Genomic DNA, 27,869 nt, shown 5'->3' on the forward strand with positions numbered 1-27,869 from the left:
AGTAGTAACAGCAAGTATACATTTAGATTGAAGAAGGGACCGCAAAAAAATATTATTACATCCAGAACTTGTGAAATCTTTACCCTGCAACTTAATACAAGAGGTAAATTCTTCTACTGTTGTTTGTAGAGAACAATTATTATGACCTTCTAATAATCTCAAAATTTCCTTGGGAATTGCATGTAAAACCAAAGAATATTGGACAGGATCAACTGAAAAGTTATAAATATGAACAAACTCATTATAATTGTATAAAACACCATCATTTTTTATCAACTGCTTAACCCAAATAATTCCCTTTTCAAACCAATTTTCAAAAAATATTGACTTGTTTCTAACCCTTATACATCTGTTGTTCCATATGGTACTCGGTTTTACTTCTTGGTCGATATATTTTCCAATGGCATGTCGGGAATTTGTTTAAGCAACTATTAGAATTTACTGCAAAGGTACTTTCAAATAAAAATATAAGCTATTTTTGTTTGTTCTTGTGTATTGCCTCACCGAGATCAATAGGCCTAAATTTATGATGTATTTAGTCAATTCATTTCGTTTTAGCTGCACTTTAGCCTTAAATAGGCCTAACATAACAGAGTGCATAAGTAAGGGTTTTGAAACTTTTGTTAATCGATTAGTTTAATTAATAATATACATGATTTATGTAACCACAAAATACTTAATTGCTGCACTATCAACATTATAATAATAATAATATTACTACTACTAATATTGTTGTTAATAATGGAGATTAGTAGCATGTATAATTGGACATGGTCAGTTTAAGACAGTATTATTATTATTTAACATTTTATTTTACATCAAAGAAGTTGACAAAACCACAAGGGTGATCATCTCTATCATGTCTGAATGTAAATGTTGGTTGAATTCTGGGATAATAAATGTTCTTGCTTTTATCTGATTTGTTTGCAACTATATTTTCATAATAGCAGTTAAACCTATATTTTTGCCAAACTTTTTAGTGTAATTTACTCAGATTCTGGTTCTAAAAAAAAGCAACATGTATTGTGAAAAGTGCTAGTCAAGACGACATGACTTGAGTTGATTCTGGAATTTGATTTTATTGTGTTTAGATATCCTTAAAACCATGTAAGACACATGACAGCTGCTGGGGTGAGGGGTCAAACATACTCGGACACAGATTCGAGTAAATTACTTTGCTGGTGAGGTTAATTTATGTCAGATCCATAGTCCCACATCCAAAGTTCACAGACTTTGCATAAGAAACAGGAACAAACACAGGTTAAAACAACTAGAGCACATCTAAGCAGAGGATGGGCTCAAGTTTACTAATAAAATACATAGCATACAGTACATACAATATTTCAGTAGCGAATACTAACTATTTTAATTTATTTCTCATTAATAAGATGATCATTTTAGCATTCTTTACATAAATAATCACTTATGGCACCTTTCAGATTTGCATATTTAAAACTATAAAAAGAACAATATAAGATATTTAGACAGCAACTGGTCACATATGATAAAAAAACCAAACAATGCATTTAGGGAGATACTCTACTGGCCAGTATTCATGTTAATGCAATCAGAAGAAAAAAAAAAAAGTCTAAGAAATAGAGTCACACATACACATATATTCATGCTCATATCTGTAAATTTGAATATACGGTAAGTGAGCGTAAAGCTTTTAGATGGCTTGGCATTTTCAAAGTACAGTTTATTGTAGTGTCATTTGAACTACACTGTGGATCTTATAAAAAGAGAAGGAGATACATATTAGAGTTCGGAATGTAACAAGAAATCTGATTGAGGGCCTTATTTAGGTGTATTATATATTTAGGGCCTCTCTATTATCTTCCTCAGGGTGTTGATGACATCCTCTCCACTGTTCCATGGCACCACACTTGCCTTGAACTCTCCAGGTTTGGCTTCCTCCATCTCTTGAATCAGTTTATGCATTGGAAAGTCCCGGCGTGGGAACGCTATATCACCCGGTGACAGAGTGAGTGATGGGCAAAAGTCATTGGCCCCATCGCCCACGTACAGAACCTTCTGATAGGGCCGTCCGCCTCTCTCACGCATGCGCTGGGCCACATACTGCCTTACCACCACCGCTTTGCACATGTTCGCTGGGCACCGCAGGCACTCATGGGTGTGGAAGGGCCGGAGCTGCAGCTGCCCATTATCATCAAAGTGAGCCGGGTTGGTGAAAATACGCAGAAACAGCGGGCGGAAGCCTAGGTGCTGAAGCCACGTCTCGATGAAGACAGTATTGGCATCAGACACGCAAACCACTTCAAAGTCCCTTGATGGCTGGGAGAGCAGGAATTGCATCAAAGTGGGGATGCCTGGGCAAGGAGGGAGCTTCTCCACTGTGTCTCGAATAGCTGCCGGGGTGATGCCCTGTTCTGCGAGGTAGGCCAGCACACGCTGCATGTACTCATTGTAGTGGCCAGAACGGTAGGTGTCCTTCAGCCAGCTGGGCAGGACTCCACCTGGCGCCACAGTAACTATAGAGTCGTCAGAGCACTCATCCACCAGGGTCTCGTCAAAGTCAAAGAATATAAGGAAACGCCTATCATTAGGCGGCGGAGTCTGAGCTCTGCTTCTATGTTGGTGGTGGTGCTCCTCCACTCCTCCAGGGGGATGGGCCGGGGAAACGCAGCAGTTGAAGACAGAGTCCCGCATCATGGATAGGAGGGAAGAACAGCACAGATGTGTTTTTCTTCTCTGCAGAAGAAAAGAGCAAGCATTTATGCCAGAGCTTCGAGTAGACAAAAGAAAGGATAAAGAAGCAGGACGGACAAACACTGAAAGTCAGCAGTGAAGTAGCCTAGATAAAACTTTAATCCTAAATTTTTTTTTTTTTTTTTTAATTTATATGTATTCAAATGTATTTCCAGCCATTGATGTTCCAAAGGTTTTAAGATTTATATAGTCTGTGGACTAAAATCAATTCATAGCAGTCTCCTGCTTCTTCCATTCTCTTACAAACTTGTGTCAATATGGTTCCACACTACAGTCAGACACAGATGTCAAATATTCATTTTAAACATAGACAAATGTTATATTAATGAATTGAGACTACATTATGCTTTCAACCTGACTTTCTAATGATGCAATTATCTTTTGAATTGTCAAGGCAGTTAGAAAATCGTAGGGTTAACAGAGATTACAGTATATTTTATTACATATTCACCTCTTCCTTCTACCATTTTCTTTAAAAGATCCCATTTAGTTTTTCTTGAATTTAATATTTTAATTCATGTAAGCCTTGATTTATTGTCTGAGGACATGATTTTAAGATGTAGCTTAGTAAACGGTAACATTCTCATCTGATTCATTTTAATGTGTTGAAATATTGTCAATTTTAAATACTAACATAATGGGACATGTTTTTTTCTTTTCTTCTTCATGTAAACCAGTATCAGTGAATCGACTCATCGGAGTTTTTAATCTTTCAGACTTCAGTGTGATTACGCAACTCACCTGTTTTCACCTTCAACGCGCCGCTGCAGTGTCAACCTATAACAGACAAATACAGGACAATATGACTTTACATTTTACTGAATGTTTTCAGTAAGCGAGATGAGCAGTTTCTAGTGAACGTTTACAAATTGTAGCTTACTGTTCAACGATACAGCCACAAGTTAGTAGATGACAGCGTGATTATGGCATATTCTAATGGATTGTAATCAAAAGCAGTTACATAGCAAATTTCTATGACCTTGCTTTCACTTTATATGCACTGCAGTACAGCTTATGCAACAAATCGGAAATACCTGATTTTGGAGCGTTTGGCTCAAGGTATTGCTTTTAAGTTCAGCAAATCTTTAAGTTGCAAAATATTTTAAAAGGGTAGGCTATGTTGAGGTAATAGCCCACCACAGGATATACATATTCAAAACAGGACAGGGCGTAATGGAATCGCCCAGTAAAACAGCAAATTACCTTTCGCTGTTTCAGTTGTTCATCACCGATCGCTGCTTCTGCGTCTGTCCGCCCGGCTGCTCAGAAGTGCTGGAGATGTATGGTGGTCCGATCCTGCTTTATTCAACCACAGTGACGCGCGTCGGATGAGCCACTCCTCTCATACATCACTGTATCCAAACACCACTGACATCCTCCTCAGCGATGCACGACCATATTAACGTATGCAGTCGAGATCTACCTGTTGTTAGACCTACCTGAAAATCTTAAAGCACTGTTTGTTTATAAGGTTATCCATGTAGCCTAATAGAGACATCAGTTTCAGCACTGGTGTTCATTCATTTACTGGCCTTTTTATTCATTATACAATATATAACTTTAATATCAGGTAGCCTATGATTAATTAGAATACAGAAAAACGTGATTAATTAGTTAAATTTTAAATCGACTATCGGCACTACTTTTTTGCATAATCGTATTTGTCAAAACTGCATTTATTTTCAGAGAACATTAAATTTACGCTTGCAAAAAGTCGCTAAAGCGCGACTCATAACGATCAGTATTAGGCTACGGTTCATCAACAAAACAAAAATACACATTCTGTCATTATTTGTGATTGAACTAATTCTGAGAATTTGTAATGGGTAAAGATTTAATGTGGGTAAAATTGAATCTTAGGCAAGCACAGTCGTGTAATATCATGTATAGGCCTACTTCACAGTTCTTTCTGTAGAAACGCTAATGACAGCTTGTAAAAAAGAAAAGAAAAACAAGGCTATTTTTGGGTGGAGAGGAAAAGGAACTTGTGTGTCATTATCAACATTCCTAACCCTTTAAAGTCTTGATACTTGATGCCCATTTATGTTAGCCTATAACAGACAGACTATTCTAGATTCAAATGAACTCTTCTCCAAGTCTAGTGGGGGGCAGAGGATACAAAAAGAGAAAGAAGACAATCGATTTATTCTGAGAGCATAAGGGCACCTGTCAATGCAATCGAACACGTAACACTACACAGATAACGATATCAAATGCATGAAATTGTGAAGAACATTGAATGGAAATGTCCTCTGTTTTCTTTTTCATCACCAGTTCAATGAGGTCACTTTAATCAGTCAGGACTCTTTAATCACGTGCTTACTTGAGGTCTGTTGCTTCTGCTTTCAAAACACACACAACACACTCACATAGGTTCTATTGTTTTATGTAAAACTAACCCACTTTTTTGCAAAAATGCTTAATAGTTTAACATTTAAAAGTGCTTGTTTTTTAAAACATGATTTTAAAATATCAATGTGACACTAAACCCAAAGCAACTAGCATATAACTTTATCTAATCACATATTCCACTAGGCTAAACAAGGCCAAAGGTATAAAGAGATTGAGGTCATATCATGAAACAGGCCCATTCTAGTCATTGGGTCAAATGACCCACTTCCCATATATACTGCTTTCTTCCTCTCTCAAAAACAAACTTTACAATGTACAAATTTAGACAAGTGGCTAATTAATTTTTTACTAGTTTAAAGTTAGCAGAAAGTGTTAAATGCACAGTATAAAAAAGGCCCAACATTAATGCAGGTCAAACATGGTGTCTCAAAAACAGGAAAACAATATAAAACAGAACTTAATGAAGGTCAGACGTTTCTGTACCAGACACAAGGCTAAGAATAAAACACTGCTGAAATTGAGAGGGTAGAGAGGTTGAAACAGACTAGCGAGACTAAAGAGATTTGATTAAAAACACCTCACAAGAATAGACATTATTATGGTCTGCTTATTTTTCTTATCTAGCAAGGTTTTATTAGAAAGTGCATTCCATCAACTGATGGAGAATGGAGAGAAAAGTAGACAAAACACAAAAAGGACATGACTGACAGCCATCTGAACCAATGACAGTACGTCTCGGGTAAAGAGGGGGCGGGGGCATGGAGGCAAAACACAACTTCTTATAGGACAAACTAATTATTTGAAGTATAACAAGGGATCCCAACCAAATCCCCATGTGATTCTCCCCATTTTCCAACAGTCAGCCATCTTTCACGTGTCAGACACGTGAGAAACAATTCTTTGTCAGTTACACAAACCTTTTACTTGTCAGTAAAGTGCAGAGGACAAATGGTCTAATGAGAGAGGACAAAAAAAAAAAAATCACAATCAATCAAGTCTGATTGACTCAAGACTTCCATCACTTTATCTGTGCTGCTCCTAACGTTATGATTTAACACACACACACACACACACACACACTACTCATCAGCATGATAAAAGAACCATGTACCAGAAAAAGACAGAGAGCAACTAAAAAGCAGCTTTTGATACCAGCACCACAGGCACATGATCAGCCACAAATAAACACACACACGCACACACACGCGCACACACACACCTCTTCTACATTCGGCTTAATACATGATTAGAAACAAACCCTTTCCGCATCTTCCAACCTATTACATAAACTCTCACAAAGCAGGCATCTCATTTCAACAAATCTAATTTCATTTTTAAAAAGTCTCACAGAGCATGTTTATCTACATTATACAAATAAAAATATTGGTTAAGTGAGTTAGATTGTATGGAACATACAGTAAAACTAATTAATGATCCATTAGTTGCAGTCTACCTATGACACATCACAGCATCGGTCTTCCTTAACAGTCTCAACCTCCGACTGAACACGCCGGAGAGCTACAGGCATTACCCAGTAAGCATATTTTTATTGTATTAAAAAAAAAAGAAAGAAAAAAAGAAAACTCCAATATTTTAATAAAATCACTGACAATCACAATCAGGCAACAGAAAAGTTTCAGTCATATAGACTACACTGAGTTTACTGCTTAAGTGCTGTGTATACTATGTATGCGTGACGACTTGTGTACTAGAATATGAATATTTTCCGTTGTCGGGAAGACCTGCATTTCTAAAGACACTGCATTTGTGAAATGTAGACCTTTAACTTGTGGACGTTTGAACCCGTAGAACCTTTGCAACAGCAGCTGAGTCGATAAAGAGGCAGAGAAAGAGATTGTGCCATTGAAACCCCAATGGCATCTTGATCATTGTGACAAGAGTTTGAAGTGATGTGAAGTGAATCCTAGTAATGCTTTATGAAGTTCTTGAGATCAGTTCACAGAGATTAGCTGTCTAACAATCCTGTTTGGTCACGAGTGCTAGTGGCAATTAGGTTTGTAGTTTCAGTTTTGAATCACACACACATACACATACATACATGTTGCATTTCACCGAGTTCCAGCTTTCCGATTCCGGTGAGAATTATACTGATGTATGACGTCAGTCTGTCCGCCCTGTTCTCCGGCGAGCACCTGACTCACATTCGTGAGTTTGTGTTCATGAGAGTGTTTCAGTGGTGTTGCGGAGCGGCGCCCTGTCGCAGGTAAGCGTCCTCATGGGCGCAGTGGTTTATTGGCTCGCTCTTGAATAGGGCGGGGGGAGGAGGCAGGACAGAAGGCTGCACTGAGATTGGCTGAGGGGCGTGGCTCGTCATGGGGGCGTGTCCTGTGTGATGGACAGGAGTGTGAGTGTGGGCAGGGTGATGTTGTGCGGGCACGGTGGTCTGCATGTGCAAATGAGAGAAGCCATGAACGGTGACCGCTCGTTGCGGCAGAGGCCCTCCCGTGGCAGGACTGATCATTACGGGGCCCACGGGCGTGGACTGAGCGGGCTGGGTTGGGGTAGGGGTGTGGCTTGAAGAAGGGGTGTGGCCGGTAAGGTGAATGGAAAGCCCCATGCTGGCAGGCTGAAGGGTCACCGGACTGGTGACCCGGAAACACTTCTCTCGATGCGCCTTAAGCATGTTGGAAAAGCGGAAACGCTGGCCGCAGATTTCGCAAGGGTACGGCTTTTCCCCAGTGTGCGTGCGCCGGTGCCGCTTCATATTGGGCCGACTGGTGAAACTCTTCCCACAGATCTCACAGATGAATGGCTTCTCACCTGAAGAGAAACAGAAGAATGGGAGAGAGATCTTGTTTCATTCACTGGCAATAAAGCCACACGGGCAACAAGAGTAGTATGCGTTAAACATGTGGTGTGTGGCGTTATTATAGAAAACATCTGGGAGTGTTTACCCACAAGAGTTTAAATGTGTCCGCTACGAGGTTAAACTCTAAAATTACACATGTAGATCAACCAGCAAGGCACTCGAAGAATAAAAATCTTCAAAAAACCTTACAGAACCTTTTTAATTTAGATTTTTTCAACAACACTAAATAAATGAATCTTTTTGAACGGAATTGTTCTAGTCTTGTTTTATGAACTTGTACAAACTTATTTTAATAACAAATGGATTAAAGGAGTACTCCGGTTATTTTTTTGTAAATTTGGAGTGCTGTCAGTACAGAGAACAACGACAAAAATCGGTGTTGCCTACACCGAGTTATCCTCTTTTTAAAATTTGCACCCTGTTGACTTCAATGGGGCAAGTTTTAAACCTGCTTTTAGCCTCTTAACATCCTTGATGTGTCATTACAAGTGCACAGCTAATGTGAGTGATTCCTTCAGAGTGAACACGAGTGAATCTGACTGCAGTAGATGTGAAAGATATGAATAAAAATGATGTTATTTCAGCCAGCGCACATACCTGTGTTTACATCCTGTTTTCGGTCGAAGTCCAAAGTAATCGATTGTCGAGTTCACGCGCATGATCATAGGTAACTAAACCTATGCGTGTGAACTCGACAATCGATTACTATGGACTTCGACCGAAAACAGGATGTAAATGTGCACTTGTAATGACACATCAAGAATGTTAAGAGGCTAAAAGCAGGTTTAAAACTTGCCCCATTGAAGTCAACAGGGTGCAAATTTTAAAAAGAGGATAACACGGTGTAGGCAACACCGATTTTTGCCATTGTTCTCTGTATTGACAGCACTCCAAATGTACAAAAAAATGAGCTCAATGTTAAAATTGACCGGAGTTCTCCTTTAAGTCGTATTTTACAATAAAATTAATAAGAGTAACTTCCAAATATTCAAGAATTGTGTTACATTAGTTCTTCATTTTAATAAACTTTTAAGTAAAATTGAACAAACATGAGTTTTTTGGAGTGCAATATCGACATGCTCCGCTTAGTGTAACATTTTGAAAGTGTACAAGCAATTTTATTGTTGAAAACCTAACAATCTTTTCTAGTTTTGCTTTTTGTTTGTACTGCAAATTTAATTTGGTTTGTTATATAACACAATGGCATTCATTTTTAAGTGTGCCCACATTTTGGGGGGAGCCACTGTAGATTAGAATAATCATTATCATAGTAAAATTACCCACAAAATCTGTTCAAAAGAGACAGTCTATCTTTATTCACTCTCCACAAGTTTTAAATGTTTGTGCACCTCACCTGTGTGTGTCTTCATGTGCTCATCGAAATACTGTTTCATGTTGAAGTCTTTGCCACACCACTGGCACATAAACTGCTTGTGTCCTATGTGAATGCTCATATGAGACCGCAGCTGGTATTTGTACTGGAACCTCTCGTCGCAGTTCTGCACACGCACAAACAGAAATAGACAGCATGTGGGTGGATGCTGGTTCAGCCTCACTTCAAATCAGGGCCAGACTGAAGCAATCCCAACTTTGTAATATGATCATAATAACCTGTCATTACTGTTCATAAGCCTGTCATTAACATACTATTTATAGGAAGCAGGCCAATCCCACTCATTCAGACTCTCTCATATGGCACCTTTAAGTGAAACCAATGAGCCCCACCCTGACCACCCTCACGAAATGTACACACCCCATAATGCGTTTTCATGGAAAAGATGCCCCAAAAAAAACAAAAAGAGAACACATAAAATACAGATTCACGCTTCCAACGACAAGCAGTTTGTCTGTCCACAGTTTGAAATTTTCACTTAAATATTTGCAAAAGTTAAATTTACATTTGAAATCAAAAAACAATTTCAGTTAGGTGGAAAAGATCAACAAACACCAGATTTTTAAATCGACAGTCCATAAGAGGACGCAATAAATATAAATCAAACAGCAGCAACGTGTTACATTGTTTATTTTGAAGCTACACTACCGGTATGTAACTTTTTTGGGGGATAAAATAACAAAATGTTATTAATGCGAGAGTGCAAAAAATCCATCTTCTAAACTGGGTCTTTACCAAGATACACTTTGATAAATCCATAATAATGATTTATAGCTGTCAGGACGTCGGGTCATATTTATACACAGATAAAAGTAGCTCTGGCTGCAGGTAGCGTCAAGCTTAAAGTTTGTTGTCATAAATAAATGAGAAAAAAATTAAACGGCAAACTTCACAGGAATAACCGGCTGTAAAGACAAAGAAAACATTATTTATTTGTTCATCCGCTCTGATAAGATGTCCAGTGCCTCGAACCACCAAAAACAAGACGCATTCAGTTTTATTTTTTAGCCGCTAGAAAAGAAACATTTTTAACTAAAGTGCATACAGTTATAAAATCACAGTTTTTGCATTCTGAGAAAAATATGCTTTAAATTTAGTCAATATATATTTTGCTCTGAATGTAGCATCAAATTTTAATCCGTTTTTTCCTCCCAAACTACCATTGAAATAAATGTGAATGTTAACGGCTAGTTTTCTAAATAAGACAGAAGGAAACCTAAGCCAAAAGTATCATTTAATAGAAAAAAAACGGATATTTCCTAAAATGCTAAAGTCCAAATGTATTTTCTGTTGTGTATTTACACACAAACACACAGAGCTCTTGCCACAGACTGCCAAACAGCACCTTCAGAAAAGCTCCAGTCTGGTTACACAAATGCGCCAAAAGACGTCAGTAAACAAATGCAACAAACAAAATGCTATAAACGGCAATAAGCTAATCTTTATTCACGCTCTTTTTCAAATATACACAAATCCAGTGTTGTTTGTGCATGTCAACATTCTGCTGTGGACGTAGCCTTTTATAGCGTTCCCAAAAACAAACTGAAGCTGTAAATATGGACAAGCGGGAAACTCAAACATTTATGAATCTAAGTATTTGAATACTGTTTGTTAAATACATTATTACACTTCAGGAATGTATTTTAGAGCTTCAAATGACACATTAGATAAGTGTTTTTTTGTTTTCAAATGGCACATTAATAAAGGTGTCACAGGTGTTTAAAACTGCAAGAAACAGTCAAACACAAATAAATGTGGATTGAAGATGGGAAAACCATGGTGTCAACAGAGAAGGATGTAAATATCACAACAGCTTAGTTGTGCTCCTATTTAAGAGAAAAGAGGATTTTCTGGAGCAGAAGAAGGGTTTATGTAGAGAAGTGGTTTACAACTGGTTCAGTACCAAGACCTTACATTGGACACCCAACAATGACTCAACACTATACCAACCTTGTAACCAGAATTATATCTTCTACCTTGCATAATCTAGGAATTTATCATTTTGTAATTTATGGTTTAAGGATGAGCATGTCATTAACACATGGCTAGTTGCATTTTATTATTTGTATTTCCCGTTGCTTTTCATTTTCAATCACAATATCAGTTATGCAGTGTGTCGTATGTGTTCATACCTCACAGCGGAAGGGCTTCTCTCCTGAATGCTGCAGTGAATGCACTTTCAGAGACATGCTGCGTTTAAAAGATTTTCCACAGGTTTCACAGGTAAACGGCATGTCCTTTGTGTGAGCTAGAGACAGACAGAAGACCTATTGAATTAGGCACAAGTATGTTTCTCTAGTGTATTGTGTGGCTATATAGACATTTGAAAAGATATCCTGATGGTGTTTGAGATTTAAGTATTCGCTAGGGCAGTGCTGAAGTGTGTCTGTGCTCATGTTTACTATACGTACCGACCATGTGCTTACGGACATGGGCCATAGTGTAGAATTTCTTCTCACAAATCTCACAGGAAAATTTCTTCTCTGCAAATCCATGGACAATCTTAATATGCTCGTGGAGGGACCACAGCTTCTTAAAGGACTTATTACATGACACACACTGGGACACAAAAAAGATACATTGTTATGCAGTACAAGAATAACATATTTAGTAGTATATCTTCTCTCAGACCCATTTTTTGAGTCTCAATGACATTCTAAACAAGAATGAAGTCTCCCTCTGCTGGTCAGGACTGATATTAACACATTTCTAACCTCTAATGCACTTAAAATCTACTGGTTTACAGATCTGAGATTTATACATCAGTTATTAGTTTTATTTGGTAATTTATCTGTATCGGACTTTTAATTGTGCATATTCATTTCCTCTATTTTTACATTTAGATTACCTTTGCTGCCATCAAAACAATATGTTTGCCATTAAAAACAGTAGGGTACATAGGGGCTAAAGGCACACTTTAACAAAACTGTGATTTTCATTACTCTCATAGTGTAAAAAAATCATAAATGTGGTCTGTTTGGTTTAAAAATCTATTAAAATAAATGTAAGAGGTGGCAATGTGGGCATTTTACCTCACCAGCATGGGGCAAAAGACACAAAGTATTTATACAAATACTTTAGCTAAAGTAATATGTTTTAAATCATATCTGAGTTAATGCTTGTTCAAAACAATCACTTCAGCAAAGTCTGTACTATTTTCTCTTTATTTTGATAAATAAAATCATTTATTGTTCATTTAAAAAATACAGTAACACAATTATTTAAAAAAAGTAAAGATTCTGAAAGCATTGAAGGAGATCATATAACAAATGTATATAGCTTTACAGTAGTAACAATAAATATGATATTTTAATGTCACATGTGAAGGCCAAGTATGGTAACCCATATTCAGAATTTGTCCTCTGCATTTAATCCATCATCCAAGTTAGTGCACACACATTAGTAGCAGTGAGTAGTGAACACACACACGCCATTTTTGCTGTGGTGCCCGGGGACTGATTGGGGGTTCGGTGCCTTACTTAAGGGCACCTCAGTCATTTCCTGCCCGTATTGAGAATCAACCCCCCAAACTTCAGGTTACCAGTCTCACTCTATCCATAAGGCCACGAGACTCTAACCATTAAGCCACGACCGCCCCTCTGCCCCTGAAAACAGTTAAAGACCCCCTGTGGTGAAAATCAAGCACTTTAATGTTGTTTATATGTCTATGTGATGTTTTTTATGTGCTTTAAGACAAATTCATAAGTCAACACCATTGCTGAGTATTTTCTCCTTAAAACTGCAAAATCTCAAAAATGCTGTTTGCAATCACTGGTGTTTCTGACGTCACAAACTACCTTGTAACCAATCACAATGGTTCACATTGACAATCAGTCAATGTGCGGGCTTTAGCATATCATCATTACTATGCTCTGAAGCAGTGGAGTTTTAAAGAGAAGCCTGAGAGTCTAGATGTCCAAACCGAACCGGTGTTTTCAAAGCCAGAAAAGTGTTAGAAGCTAGATAGATATTTTTCTGTTGATATGAAAAATCGGGTACATTTAGCAATATAGCGGGTGAATTATGTATCTGATGTGTATTACGATGTTATGATGAACTATATTTCTTCCTCCACTGACGTTCTGAGTTGTTCAAAGCGTTTCTGGATGCTGACTGCCAGAAGAGGCGAACGGGAAAATGGTTTGTGTAACATTAGCAGCACATTATTAGCTGTTTTATAACGTAGTCAAGCAAAAGGCTAATCATATTAATTACCGTTATGTGTCTGACGTTGTAAAGAGTGATACATAAAAACCATTACCATTCTGATACATCGTCTTGTAGACGAGCCTGTATAATTCACTCTTCCACTTCTTCTGAATCAGTTTCTGGTTTAAACATATATGGCTGTATTAAACCAGTATTTCCACTTGCCATTGTGCAGCGTTTACTACAGTAAAGTTGACCGAGCGAGTCTCTGAGCTGGTGTGAGTGAGTGGAAATAAATTTCTCACAGGTTTAAATGTCATTTTGGTGATCAAAGATGAGTTTTAAGGGATAACATTTTTGACTACAGGGTGGCTTTACCGTAACTGTTTTCTATTTCAATATATTTTAAAATGTAATTTATTCCTGTGATCAAAGCTGAATTTTCAGCATCATTGCATTACATCATTAAAGTCTTCAGTGTCCCATGATCTTTCAGTAATCATTCTAATATGATGATCAAGAAACATTATACAAATGTTTAAACTGTCACTGTTGATCAATGTAATGCATCCTTGCTGAATAAAAGTATTAATTTCTTAGGTACTGACCCCAAACTTTTTTCTTTTTTTTTCTATAAAATTCAGTGAGATTGAACAAAAGTTCAGTCCCTGTCCCTCACGGCCTTATTTCTGCTTCAGTCTCATTAAATATGGCCTCTTCCAGAACTAAAGATTATTAACAATATTATTATTACTATTAAGAATACTCGTGAACAGTGTACAGTGCCATATCTTTTGATTGAGGTCATTTACTAAACATGAGGCTTTTCCATAAAGAGTCGGGATGATCCTCTTACCTGGATGTTCTTCTCGCAGTCTGTCTGCTGGTGAAGAGCCAGTTCACTCTCCAGCACGAACTTCTTTCCGCACTTGTCGCAGATCTGCATGCGTCTGTGTGTCACATTCATGTGCTTCTCCAGGTACCAGCGGGTGTTGAACACACGTGGACATTTTTCACACACTAGCGTCTCTTTCTCCCCACCCTCTCCCTTGGCTCCGGAGGCAGAGGCGGTGGAGCCTTTGGCCTCCTTGGCAGGTCTACGCTTTTGGCGCGGGGAGTTTGCATTCATCCTCCGCCCCCTGGTTGTCACACCTGCGTTCGTTGTGGTTACGTTTCCTGTCGACGAGGGGGCAACACGACGACTCTTACGACGCGGCGAAGAAGCCGCTCTACCCCTGTGCGCCCGTTGCGCTCTTGTTCGCCGATTGTTGTTCTCCTCCTCTTCATCTTGATCGTCCTCATCGCTGTAGTCTTCTTCAATGCTGTCATCTTCTTCTTCTTCTTCTTCCTCCTCCTCATCATCATCTTCTTCTTCTTCCTCACTGTTGCTCTTGTCGTCTCCTGCAGTGTTCGTATTCTCCGCGTCGTCTCCTTTGGATACGTGCAGAGTCTGATTATTGAGGTTGACCTCTACGATGATCTGCCCTCGTTTGAATTCGTCCTCTGCCCCGGCTCCCTCTTCAGCTTCAGAATCTTCTGACGTCCCTCCATTTCCACTCTTCGTCACAGCTGCTCCGGACCCTTCCCGGTAAAACGGTTGAGTCGGGGCAGGATGGGGATTCAGGTCTGAGGACATATGCGACTCTGGCCTCGCAGCCATCGTGTTGTCAATGACCACAGAGTACGGTTTTGCCGCGGCTTCTCGCTTGTGCAGTTTCGCCGATAGCTCGGCATCGGGAGCAGAGGCGTTGTGGAAGTACGTTTGGGAGGGTTGAGTCATTTGCCCCTCCTCTTGCGACATCGTCTCTGGGCCGGACACCTCCTCCTTCAGTGTCTGACAGGCCTTCATCGGCAGCCGATTGCTTTCTTGAATCAGAGTGTTTGCCTCTTTACGTTTGAAATTAACCACTGTTGTCAAGGGTGGTAGAGGAGATAATGTACCCCTCCTCTCGAGTGAATGAGAGGAGGGCAAGAGTGTGTAAAGGAGGAGAGAAGATCAGAGATGCCTTAGCCTAGGCCAAACTGAGCCTCCATTACGTTCACTAGGGCATTAAAGAAAAAGAAAGATATATGAAAAAGTGAGACGAGAAAGTGAATAAGACTTAACAGTTCAACACACATTATAGGACTGCACGATTAATCGCGATAAAACCAAATATCACAATATGGATATTGCAGTGACTTAATTGAATGAATGAAGTGCAGCATTGTGTTCTTTTACATGCAAGTAGCTTCTGATCTGCTGTTTTCAGTGTCTCAGAGCGGCTTGGTTCGCATCTCTGCATTTGCTCTAAGTTTGGGTCACTTATATTGTGTATTTGGGAACGCAACATGCGTCAACCATCTCCCCAAACTTATAATGAGAAATGTTAAAGCTTAATGTTTAAACACTTAAAAATGGGAAAATAAATGATCATTTCAGTATAGTAATTTTACAGTTGTACTGTAATTATTTTTCTTAACATTTCTTTTATTTTACAGTGAAATATTACAATATGAATATTTCTTATTCTGCTTAAGTCATTTATGGCCAAATTGTGCAGCCCTACAAAAAAACAGGAGCATTTTTTTAATGGCAATTTTTAAACAGACTTTTTACCCCCCAAATCGTGCAGCCCTAAAATGTTTCACCTCAAAATAGGGCTTGGCGATATGGCCAAGAAAATCATATCTCGTATTTTCTATTTAGATAAAAAAATAATTCACATCCTGCCCAATAATGTCCTACAAACAATGTTCATATTGAAGGCTATGAAAACAAATATAGTGAATGTAACCATGTAGGCAGCATATTTTAGCACTATGTATATTTTAGTCGGAATTACTGTGCTCCTATTAAATTGCGCTCTGTCTGTTTTTCGCATTTTTGTTTCTAACATTTAGAGATGGAGGATATACCTGTGAAATGCAAGTTATGCACTGAGGAAAGCACTATATATATATAACACATTAAACAGCGCAAGTATCTGTCAGCACATGTATCTGCCAGAGCAAGCCACTGTAAACTATACGTGTTATATCTTACCACCTACATTGAAGCCCTTAATATAAAACATGTCTCATATTTAAGACAAATTGGATGATGCACTTTACCCCGCAGCAGCTCACTCTGCACTCTCCGCTGTTTTTTTTTAGATGCGCTCGTTTCAAACTACTGTATATCGATATAAACTGCATTTCCTCATTGCATATAGTTTATTAAAAATATATCGTACAAACTTGAACCTCAAAGTACTCACATGAAGTCTGCCTCACTGTGCAACTACATGCACATATTTCATCCTGATCCAAATTAAAGTTGTCTTGGCTTTAGATCCAAACTTCACTCTCTCAACAGCATCTCAGTTTCACTTGGAAAGACAATAGCGGCACCTCATCTGCAATCTCTGCTGATTCAGATACAAAAGCCGCCTCCTTTCAGTCAGTGATGTGACGGTGTCTCTGCGCCGCTGAACTCAAAGCTTAGATCTCGCAGTCATTACCAGCTGCTCCGAATCAGCACCCTGCAGCCAGACACTACCTGAAAGAGAGGAAGAAATTACGTAAAAGGTTGTGAAAGGAATGAAAGACAATTGAAAGCAATTATCTCAGGAGTCAACTGAGATGTCACATTTAATTCAGTACATCAAAGCAGGTAAATGAACCACAACTACCATTGAAACAAGAGCAGTGTGTCATCAAACAGATTTTCAAGAACGGTACGATACGGCTTTATACGTGGCAGCATATCACAGCACCTCTGCAATTACAGTCATTGCAGTGACTGTTACCTGGTAAAAACCCAAATCAGGTGCCATACATCCTTTCCTTTATATATATATATGTGTGAGTGAGTGAGAGAGAAAGCAAGAGAATAAGAGAGGGAAAAAGAAAGAGAAACGAAACTGCAGCCTGGTTAAGGTGTAGACATCTAGAATCTCACTACTAATCAGATACACACAGCTGACCGCAACCGTTTCGCTTCTCAGCGTAAGTGTGTGTGAGCAACTCAAAATTAAACCACAAGAAGCTGAGTACAGAAAACAGTCACACAATGGGTAAAAAAATATATTTTTATATTCTAAATAATCTGGGACAATCTCACTTCATCACTGCCACCAAACATGTCACAACAAGCCACTTGCAGAAGAAATATCAGCAGAGCTTACCCATGCCGAAGTCGCCAGCACGAGTGTTGCTATGTGGTTGCTAAGTATTTGGATTGGTTGCTAGGTTTATTTAACAAGTAGGCCTGTAGTGATTATTTGATCCGATCATGAATGTTTAACTACGATTATAGTACACTTTAAATTACAGTCACATATTGCAATCCAACAAATGGGCATTTTTATGCCTCTCTTTCTGGTGCATTACATTTTAACACATGAAAGTGAATATTTTAGGAAATTAATATTTTATTAATGCATAATATTCTAATATTATTGAAATAATAATAATTAATTCATTAACCCAGGAGAAATATTTCAAACTTTTTTTTTATTTTAACATTTAATACACACACACACACACACACACACACACACACACATCATCATCATCACTGCAGAAGAAATATACATGCATATAGAGATGCACCGATTGATCGGCTGGTGACCGGAATTGGCCGATTTTCACGTGATCGGCCGTAACCGGCGACCGGCCGGTCAGTCTGACAAATGCCGATTTTAAGCCGGTCAAATGCACTCGGGCGCCGCATGATTAACATTGCGCAACATCAGCATCACACGTGCACACGGAGCACATGTAGAAAACCTCGTGAATTACGTCCGTTCAGACCGCAAGCGCGTATTTTTTTTCGGCGTGCATATGTTAATCAATATGAGTGCATTCACAACGGGAGCAGGAGCAGCGCGAGCGTCAAGCAGGAGCGTCAAGCAGGAGCGTCGCGAGCAGTGAAGCGCGTGTTTCGGCGCCTAGTCTATTTGCTGCACTGCTCGCGCTCAATTAAAGGGAAATCACACTTTTGGTTGAAAATAGCCTAAATAGGGTTTCACAAAAAAAGTGCCCAAAATGCACAGAATTTGCGTGTTTTAACAAGAACTGGAGTAGGCTATGTCAGAAAAGAAAGACTAATATTTTTATAGAAAATGTACCCATTTAAACTTGTTTTATTATTCAGTTTGAAGTGATTGCAATAGGCCTGTGTGTGTGTGCTTTGAGAAATATCTTTATACTGCAAGGCTATATTTATTTTATTTTTTATTTATATATTATTTTATTGCCATTCCCTGTTTTCATACAGACGTTTCGTTTGCTAAATACATATATATATATATAAAATTATTGGATATTGAATGTGAAAAGGAAATGGTTCTTCCACAACACTGCACTTTAGATGTGTGTGAACTATGCAAATTGTAAAATGTTCTATTACAGAAATTATATAAAATAAATATTTGTGTGTGCTGTAAAGTGGTTAGAAAAAATGAAATCGGAATCGGCTAAAATCGGTATCGGCAGGTCAAACTTAATGAAAAATCGGAAATCGGAATCGGCCCAGAAAATTGTAATCGGTGCATCTCTACATGCATACATGTGCAAAAAATGGGTAAGAAACCGTGATACCTTTTTTCAGGATTCTTTGATGAATAAAAGTTCAAAAAAACAACATTTATTTGAAACCAAATCTTTACTCTCACTTTTGATACATTTATTGTCTCCTTGCAAAATAAAAATATTAATTATTTTATGAAATAATATTTCTTAAAAAATAAAATAAAAATAAAAAACTCTTACTGACTCCAAACTTTTGAACAGTAGAGTACAATATTGTTCAAAGTTTTGGGGTCTATTTAACAACGAACCCTGAGAAAACGGTTTACACAAAATATTAAGTAGCTAAGCTGTTTTTTAACATTGATCGTAATAATAAATGTTTCTTGAGCATCAAATCATCATATTAGAATGATTTCTGAAGGATCATGTGACACTGAAGACTGGAGTAATGATGCTGAAAATTCAGCTTTTGAAAATTGGGGTGCAACAGATCACAAAACTTACGGTTTGAGTCAGGAATCAGATAATTTTTTGAATCAGCAAAAAAAGAAGTGGCACGAGAGACTTCTATTTAAAAAAAAAACATTGTTACTGACCCAAAACTTACACTTACACACACACATACATATACTGTATATACTGTATATATATATATATGACATCCATTTGACAGAGAGAGATTCAACCGAAACAGGAGACAGTTATACATTCAAGAACCAAAATGAGACCACAAGTTTCAGTGTGAGTGATTTGTAACGGGTGTGGGGAGGGTGTGTGTGCTCAAGGAGTGATCATCCCCAATAATGGCTCTTTTATATGACAATATGCAACAATATAGACCAAGGGATCAAAAATCTGAGTGACCCCATTAACTAATCAAGTTCAACAAGACCCCACCTCACATGCTGAGTCAACACAGTCAAAAACATCACCACCTAAACAACAAGTAAACAGCAGCCACAAACAGGAAAAATATCTGTTTATGCACTGCTGCTCTTAACGGCTTCAACCTTGACTTCCTGGCTCTCTGTGAACATCTCTGCTCCGTTTGAGTGTGTGTGCGCCAGTCGCCTGTCAGTGTGTAAGCTGAACAATTGTTTCTGTGAAATATTCACGAGTCTTTAGAACAATAATGCATTGTAAAGCATTGGCTGTGGACAACATGTATTACATGATAAAATCTAAAGCCTTGTGACTACCAAGACAATCCCTGTCTAGTCAGAGTGCTGCATGCCACATCTGAGAAGAGACCAACAGTGTGTGACTCACATTAACCCACCGCCATGCTAGGAAAGCATACCTTCAATTTTTCAAAGGATTTCTTTCTTTAAATGTTCATCAGACACATGGCAACACTGGTGCCTTTGACTGTCTGAGAGCTGCACAGATGCAAACGGCACATTTTGTATTGAGAAAGTTACAGATGTATACATGGATCACAAGCGTTTTGACTCATTAAGGTGCGTGCGAACATCTAGATAAAAGAAAGTGAGTTCATTCTATCCTGTGGCAGCAGTAAAGGATGTCTGACATTGCGTATGCATATATATGTGTGTGTGTGTTCCTATAGTGAGCTATACTGTGAATGTATGCACTGTCTGATTTGAAAGGTCATGACTATCATGTGTCTGAGGGGAAGGAAGCGGCATCTGAATGATAAAAAGCGAAAAAAGAGACAGTTAGGCCAGTTAAAACAGAAATGTAAAGTCAGAAGAGAAAGGGTATAACGTTGAAACGTATACGGTTGACCTTTGAGTCTCCTTTAAGGCTACTTTACAACACATTAAAGGGACACTATGACTTCCAAACCTGTGTTGTGTTCCACACAAGAAAAAGTCACACAGGAGAAAAGAAACGACATCAGGGTGAGTAAAATATGAGATTTTTCATTTTAGGTGAACTATTACTTTAAGGCCAACATCTCCATATTCATGTTTTAACTACACATTGTCATAAACCCTAATTCAGATCAATAAATGGTGAGTCGTTTTGACAAATGATTGATGTCACATAAATAAAATTTTCTAAATGCATGTTATGGATCTTATTGTGAATGATTCATCCATGCATGTTTCTTTTTTTAAAACTTGTTTTGACCTTGTCATTTTTAATCAAAATATCTATTAACTCAAACTTCCACAAGACTTCTTTCTGTTGACTTCTCCATTCATTTAGTCAGTTTAAACCCCCGCCCCTTTCTCACAATCAACTGCAGGCTTGAATTCAAATCTGCCTCCATCCAATCAACAACCAATGGATTTTACCAAGACCCCGCCTACATTTTGTTTTTCATTTTGAAAAATCCGTTTAACTCAGATGTACGTCACAATACGGAAGAAAAGATCTGTCGCTACTTCCGTTACATTTAGACTTTGAAAAAAAAATCAGTTCATTAATCAGGTGTATGCTAGTTTTTGCAAGCAGCCAGTAAAGACATCACAGTTGAACTATGTTTTCTGTTTATACTCATTTTATTATTTCAGCCTTTTATACTGAATTCATTCAACAGACTAACAACTCCAGAAACAATTTCTTCAGCTTTATATTCAATAGCAGTGCATGAAACTCAGATTCATGCTTGTGTTGTTTACAGAAATATATTTAAAACAAACCGTTTAAAACCTTGCATGTTAACTATTAAGGGTGCTTTAATTCGCCTGAATCATGAAGCTCTCCTGCAGCGTCAGTTTACATTACTGAACTGGCCACACATACACGCGTATAAACCTACCCACACAAACAAAACCATATACACAAACAAACGCCTACACATATACAATTATACACACACAAACACATACCCACACAGATACAGCCATATACACACACCTCCACCTTTCTTCCTGTGCACTTTGCAACTTTCTGAGAATTGGAAAGCGCAGCATATGTGACCACAGGATGGGTGCATAAGGGGTCACACACCTCAGAGCGTGTGCGTCGGAGTCTTAGGAAAGTAGACGGCACATATAACGCATGTATTACTGTACATATATTTCAAAGACTGGCCCGGCACACTATCCACTATGTGTAAATACACACTATCCACTATGTGTAAATGTGTACTTACACTATGTGTAAATACTATGTGTAAAAATAAATACACTATGTGTTCTGTGCTTCAAATCAAGGCAAAGTCGTCACTTTAAATAACAAATGATGCTCAACATTCATGTTAAATAGTCTTGTTATGTAAATTCTTTGCTATAGATCTGCAAAAAGATAGTTAAAACAGCTTTGTCACTCAGAAATTGAGTGGACCCATCAGAAGCACTCCAGAAATGCAGATTCTCACGGTGCTCTGGGTGATGCAACAGACTCTACCAACACATCTGAGGAGGAAAGGAAGGAGAAAGCACCACCTATTTACACGTGCACAAGAATTCAAGGTGCATGTGTTCGCATCTACAAATCTGTCCATGTGTAGGGCAACGTAAAGGCCTGGAGTTTGCATGCTGTGGTGCAATGAAGAAAAGTAGGGAGAAATCTGGTGTGAAAGCGTGAAGACAAACTCAATGATTTAATTTCTCACACTTCATGACTGACTTTCGTCACTTTTCTCATTTCACGACTGAAGTTTCGCAACGCCTCGGGCCGCTCCTCTCATCTTGAGCAAGTAGGTGGATGATAATGGTGACTAATCCTGGGTTTCCTCGCACATGAAAAACAAGCTGCTTTGATGTGGGTGTCAATCACAGAATCAAAATCTCTACGGCCAGTGAAACTCACCTTTTACTCACCTATTAGCATAAATATCCCAATCCTTTGTTACTGATTCAAGGACTGAGGATCAAGAATATGACCCCATAAGCCCCCCATCTCACCATGTCCAATCAACCATGAACCACTGAAACTCATTTAATTACCAAAACCACTTTAATCTCTTTCATTTATATTGCAGCCAGAATAACCTTTCATGGTCAGATTTTAAGGTGGATTTAGTGCACAAGAAATAACTTTAGGACTGGTTTATGCAGGTTACGCAAACTTTACATTCAAGTGTCTGAAAGCGAAACTTACTACAGCTAAAAACTAAAAATGCATTTTGCTAATTTTTTTCACTTCATCTTTTCCTGTCTCCAACATCTCTGGCCTGCTAGCCTTGTGCTGAACTTGAATAGCAACATACCACTGAAAATTTGATTAATTATTTAAATCAAGAGAGGTCAACCATGACAGAACTGAGAATTCACAATCTGGCTTTCACTCAGAAAGGGCTGCTGGGTTCTTTGAGTGCTGTTATGCAACTGTATTAACCACAACCAAGCTGAGTCACTCTATTCCATATGCACTTAAACTAACCAACTCAAGGCCTTTAATACAGGTCATTCTAATGCAGATGATCTGAATGGAACATAACCCCTATCTATATTCTAAATGCAAGAGTCAAGTCACTTCCCCATATATTTTCTTTTTTGAAAGTCTGTTAAACTCAAATATACGGAAGAAGAGATGTCACTACTTCCTTTTCCCTGCGACTTTAAAGGCAAAATGCATCACTGCAACACTAGAGTCAAATGGAATTTTAAAAGTAATATATACTGTCAAATATACTGTTTAGTGTTTGCTGTGATGTCTGCACGGAGATATGGAAACATCTTTACAGGCAGCGAATGCAATGATTGGACGAACATTTTTTGGTCCTGAGACTTCCAAAGCAGATATGTACATGTTTTGATATTTAGGTCACTTCTACTATTGATTGCAATCAGGATGTAAAGAGAGTTTCAACCAGTATAACAAAAAGTGTTAATAAAACAAATAGCCTGCCCTACCTTTAGCCTGTGGATTATTTAGTTTTTGTAAAAAGAGTAAAAAGCAGTGCAAATCCCGCTTCTTAAATTAAAAGTGTGAAACGCTCCTTTACCCGGGGTTAAAAGCGGTGTTTAGAACGACGATAACCCAGGGTTAAGCGCAGTGTGAAAAGCCCTTTTTAGAATAAATTTTAGTACGGAAGTTATTGATGAATCATGTATGTTCATGAAAACATTCACACACAAATTTGCACGTCCACCTGCTTAGTGAACAAGACAGGTTTAATACTTTACACTTCTTTAGTTACCTCTGCATACAAGCTGGAATAAAAGAAAGTATTTTAACGTCAAAAATGACACTTCACCTTTAACAAGTTCAGATATTTTTCACAGCAGGAGAGCATCATTGCAGATGCGCCAAAGACACAGACGCTTTGAAGCCTAATAAACTGTCACTCAGTATACAAAATGTGATATCAACTGTGAGTCTATCAAGTCTTTTTGGTCATAAAACAATTTTTAAAGAGCTTTATTTCTAAAATATTTTAAGTTAAGAGAGGACCATGCAGTTTAAATTAAAAATAATAATAATTTTAATAGCAGGAGGGCCTTGAATAAAATTTATTTTATACTCGAATATGATATGATACCTAGGATACATGAATTGGCATCTACCACCACCACATTGAAGCCTGAATGTGTCAATGAAATGTTAAGAAGACAGCATCGTGAAGATTTAGAAGAAAAAGATAAGGTGAACAAAACTAATACTAACTTAAAGGTCGGTGAATGCTAAAAGGCCTTGATTTGTGGGTCTCAAAGGACATTGTGAATTACACAAGCTCTGGAGAAAATCTCTTCTCCAATGAAGTTGGTGAGACTTCCATTACCAGCTTGGAAACTGGATAAGGGAAGCGGGGAAATAATCTCACAAAATAATGGGCTTTCTGGCTTGTCACGCACACAAATGCATCACGGCTGTTACTGACTACATTTAACAAAAAAAAAGAGACATCAAATTTAAAAAAAGGCGTAAAACAAATAGCAAAATTCCGTAGCCCCTTTTCCTAAAATCAGCGCTAGCAGCTCGAGCTAACGCCGCCGCTTGAGAAGGGCCTAGCGCGCGCATCCACAACACACCTTCAAACTACACCACGTCCACCACAAAAAATGAGGGGAATATACTGCTATACAGCGCAGTTGGCTCAGCCTATACTGTCAGAACAGTTAGCAAAGGAGCAAAGGGTGTGAGGCAACTCACTGGCAAAGAGTAACTTTTTTGGGAAAGCGACGCAAAGAAAGGGTTAAACAGAAGGAAACATTGGTTGGTCGGGACGGCAGGCGTGCAGGCCGTTTGGCTAGCAGAGCTAACAGCCCGAGTGCACGCGCACATACAGCTGCATGCAGTGGACTCCAGCCACTGCAGGACCTGTTTTTGCAAAATTGTTACATGTAATCGCAAAAAAGCCCCATCGAGATGATTTTAATCGACCCGCTTTATTAGACGCATGCAGTGGCAATTAGGCTGTTTAAGCCCGTGGCTCATAGCAAGCTAACATCCTCGTCGTGTACGACTTTCACTTTTTTACACCCCCAAACCGCCCAGATTTATACTCCTTCAGAGATTTTTCTCATTCATACTGACATGCCCTCACGGTTTGCGAGCAGTTAGTTGCAGAAGACTCTCGGTGCATTTGTATGCAAAACGCCATTTGCCAAGAAAACAATTACATTTCTGACGATTCCTTTCTGAACAAAACCCTGCAAAGCGAGCGCTAAAAATAAGTCGTGCCGTGCATTGCTGGTCACGGTGACAGCATCATACCTTGACAGATGTTCGAGGGATGGTTATATGCATGCGACAAACAACTGTCATAGCTGTAAATAAATATAAAAGCAGAAATTAACTTGTAGCGAAGAGTAGGTTACTCACCCGAGACACGAGCGCCCTCTCCCTCATACTGTGCACCTCAAGTTGTGTAGGGATCGGATAAAACACAAATCTACAACAACAACAAAACGCGATTTGCTTCAGATAAACTATTCCTCGGCGGACACCGTGAGTTTTTACGAACAGCGAGCAGTCGCATGCACGCGCAGACGAACTATCGTAAATCGCTCTGGTTTGCTTCTAGACGGTCCGAGCTCACCGCTTCTCTGGTTTACAAGCCATCGCTACGTGGCTGGCCTTGGTCTCACGCATCAACCATTCTCCGAGTTCATCCGAGGCGCCCGAGCCGCCGCTGTCTGCACTGGAGAAAGCGCGCGTGGCGTTGGTTTTTTTTCTTCCAGCAAAACCAGACAGCGTTCAGTGCGCGCGCCCGCCTTCCTCCCTGCGGTGAAGCACTTCGACAAAAGTGACTTCTCCGCTTGACGGAACGTTTGCTAAACTAAATAAGAAAATGTTTAACACTGTGAGAGAAGGCACTAACACTTTTGAGAACTTTATTAAGAAGGTCTTGGTCTTTATCACCAAATTGTCATTGTGAACTGAGGACTGTCACTGTCAGTAACAGAGATGGAAAAAGTTTTTGGGGCTATGCGTAAGTAAGGCACTTTACACTAACACTAACCCTCGGTTTCTCAGACTAGGCTTAAGACTAGTCCCAGTCTAAAATGCATTTTTGAGCTGTTTTAACTGAAAGCAACTTACATTGACATTCCTTAAAATATGTCAGTGCCATTGTTTTGTCTCAAGATTACCACCATAACGTTTTTTCCTATAAAGCTATAGTTTATAAAGCTATTGAACTAAGGCCTAATCCTGGCTTAATCTAAACCATGTCTGTGACACCGGCCGTAATTCTTATTTTGTTTTATAGTTCCTGTATAGCTCAAACAGCATGGTTTGGGTTCAAGTTCGATTCCCAGAGAATGCACGAACTCTTACAATGTGAATGTAACGTAAGTTGCTTTGGATAAAAGCATCTGTCAAATGTAATATAGCTAAATGTGAAATCTTCTAATCCTTAAATTTGATTGGCATTGAAAGAGCTGATGTTTCAAAGCGTTCCAGACCAGACTATGTGAGCAGTTGAAAATGTGTCTTAATCTCTTTCCGACGAAGACAGGAACATTTTAGCACCGATGCAACATCATAAAGAGCACTAAGTGTTTAATTGATTTGTTGTGTATTTTATCATTCATGTGCTTCCATAAATAGTTTGGTTGCACGCGTCTGTCTCGTCAAGCTAAATTAGTTGTGTTTTTTGGCCTGTTTGGCATTCCGGGACTGTTTGACTGTAGCATCTCCTGCCCGGTGATGATGACCATCTGAAAAGATCTCCTGTCCTCATCTTCTCTCCTTCCATAGAGATGACTGACAAACTGATCTGACAGAGCAGCTGCTGTTTTCTTTTACATCATACGCTGATATAGAGATCAGCTCTAATGGGAAGAGGCTCATTTCAACTAAGAGTCAGAGCAGGAGTTCTCAACTCTGGCCCTATAGGTCCACTTTCCTGCAAGGTTATCAAACACCTGAACAAGATAACCCAAAGTCTTCAGGATTACTAGAAAGTTACGCAGTTGAGTTTGATCTGGGCTGGAGGTAAACTCTGCAGGACAGAGTTGAGAACCCCTGAGTGATTCCCTCAGCATGTCATCTCACAGTTAAACTTACAGTTTATTCAAACTCCAAATAATTTGGCTTGTCTTAGATGAACATTTGTCTTGTAAGTGCCCACAAAAGTGTTTTGAGCACAAGTGTAAAACAGGAAAGAAAAATCGACATCCTGTGTGTGAAGACTGTTGTGTCTGTGAAATCTTAAATAGTAAATACTTAGGCTACTATGATTTCCACTTCTCATTTATCTCTCTTTTTAACATGCTTCTCTTTTCTATCCAAATATACATTATGTTTAATGGCACAGTTACACATTACTGTAAGTGTTCCTGCAGTGACGTTTTCTGTCCGTCTTAAAGCTCTCTTTAAATTAATGTGATGTAGTATTTTTGAATTGAAACCAAAAGCTTCTTCTACTCAGTTGAAGCATCTGTGTGTTCATGTTGCAGAGATTAGTAGTTTCCAGGCAAGAGTGGAAGAAATAAGTGGAACAAGACAATGACAAAGAAGAGTGAGAAAATAAATGCTCAGTCTGCAACAGATTGTGTGTAATCTGTTACAAAATGCACTGAAAAGAAACAAGCTTAGATTTGGCCTCAAAAA

At 38.7% G+C, this 27,869-nt stretch overlaps 2 protein-coding genes across 4 annotated transcripts; both read right to left on the bottom strand.

Moving 5' to 3' along the window:
- Nucleotides 1–1,061: 1,061 nt before the first annotated feature.
- phospho1 (phosphoethanolamine/phosphocholine phosphatase 1) lies at nt 1,062–4,065 on the bottom strand. The gene is made up of 3 exons (XM_081368469.1): nt 3,934–4,065; nt 3,472–3,507; nt 1,062–2,712 (listed from the first exon to the last, which is right to left on the bottom strand). Exon 3 carries the CDS (start codon nt 2,671–2,673, stop codon nt 1,819–1,821), a length of 855 nt encoding a protein of 284 aa, XP_081224595.1. The 5' UTR covers nt 2,674–2,712; nt 3,472–3,507; nt 3,934–4,065; the 3' UTR covers nt 1,062–1,818.
- Nucleotides 4,066–4,856: 791 nt separating this feature from the next.
- znf652 (zinc finger protein 652) lies at nt 4,857–26,069 on the bottom strand. 3 transcript variants are annotated; one of them, XM_081385342.1, is made up of 7 exons: nt 25,635–26,069; nt 16,694–16,974; nt 14,311–15,496; nt 11,717–11,864; nt 11,438–11,553; nt 9,267–9,411; nt 4,857–7,863 (listed from the first exon to the last, which is right to left on the bottom strand). In XM_081385342.1, exons 3-7 carry the CDS (start codon nt 15,301–15,303, stop codon nt 7,274–7,276), a joined length of 1,992 nt encoding a protein of 663 aa, XP_081241468.1. In that variant the 5' UTR covers nt 15,304–15,496; nt 16,694–16,974; nt 25,635–26,069; the 3' UTR covers nt 4,857–7,273. The 3 variants fall into 3 exon arrangements, with proteins under 3 accessions (XP_081241468.1, XP_081241469.1, XP_081241470.1); XM_081385343.1 differs by lacking the exon at nt 25,635–26,069 and adding an exon at nt 25,527–25,603; XM_081385344.1 differs by having other exon boundaries at nt 4,864–7,858; nt 9,262–9,411; nt 25,635–26,034.
- Nucleotides 26,070–27,869: the final 1,800 nt, after the last annotated feature.

The sequence above is a fragment of the Scardinius erythrophthalmus genome (genome assembly GCF_964197995.2).
Source record: "Scardinius erythrophthalmus genome assembly, chromosome: 1".
Classification (NCBI taxonomy): Eukaryota; Metazoa; Chordata; class Actinopteri; order Cypriniformes; family Leuciscidae; genus Scardinius; species Scardinius erythrophthalmus.

Coding starts and splice junctions, on each gene's coding strand:
- phospho1 (XM_081368469.1), bottom strand. CDS start 2,673: ATGATGCGGGACTCTGTCTTCAACTGCTGCGTTTCCCCGGCCCATCCC.
- znf652 (XM_081385342.1), bottom strand. CDS start 15,303: ATGAAGGCCTGTCAGACACTGAAGGAGGAGGTGTCCGGCCCAGAGACG. Junction 11,554..11,716: donor TGTCCGTAAGCACATGGTCG/GTACGTATAGTA, acceptor GTCTGTCTCTAG/CTCACACAAAGGACATGCCG. Junction 9,412..11,437: donor AGAAGCCCTTCCGCTGTGAG/GTATGAACACAT, acceptor GTGCGTGTGCAG/AACTGCGACGAGAGGTTCCA.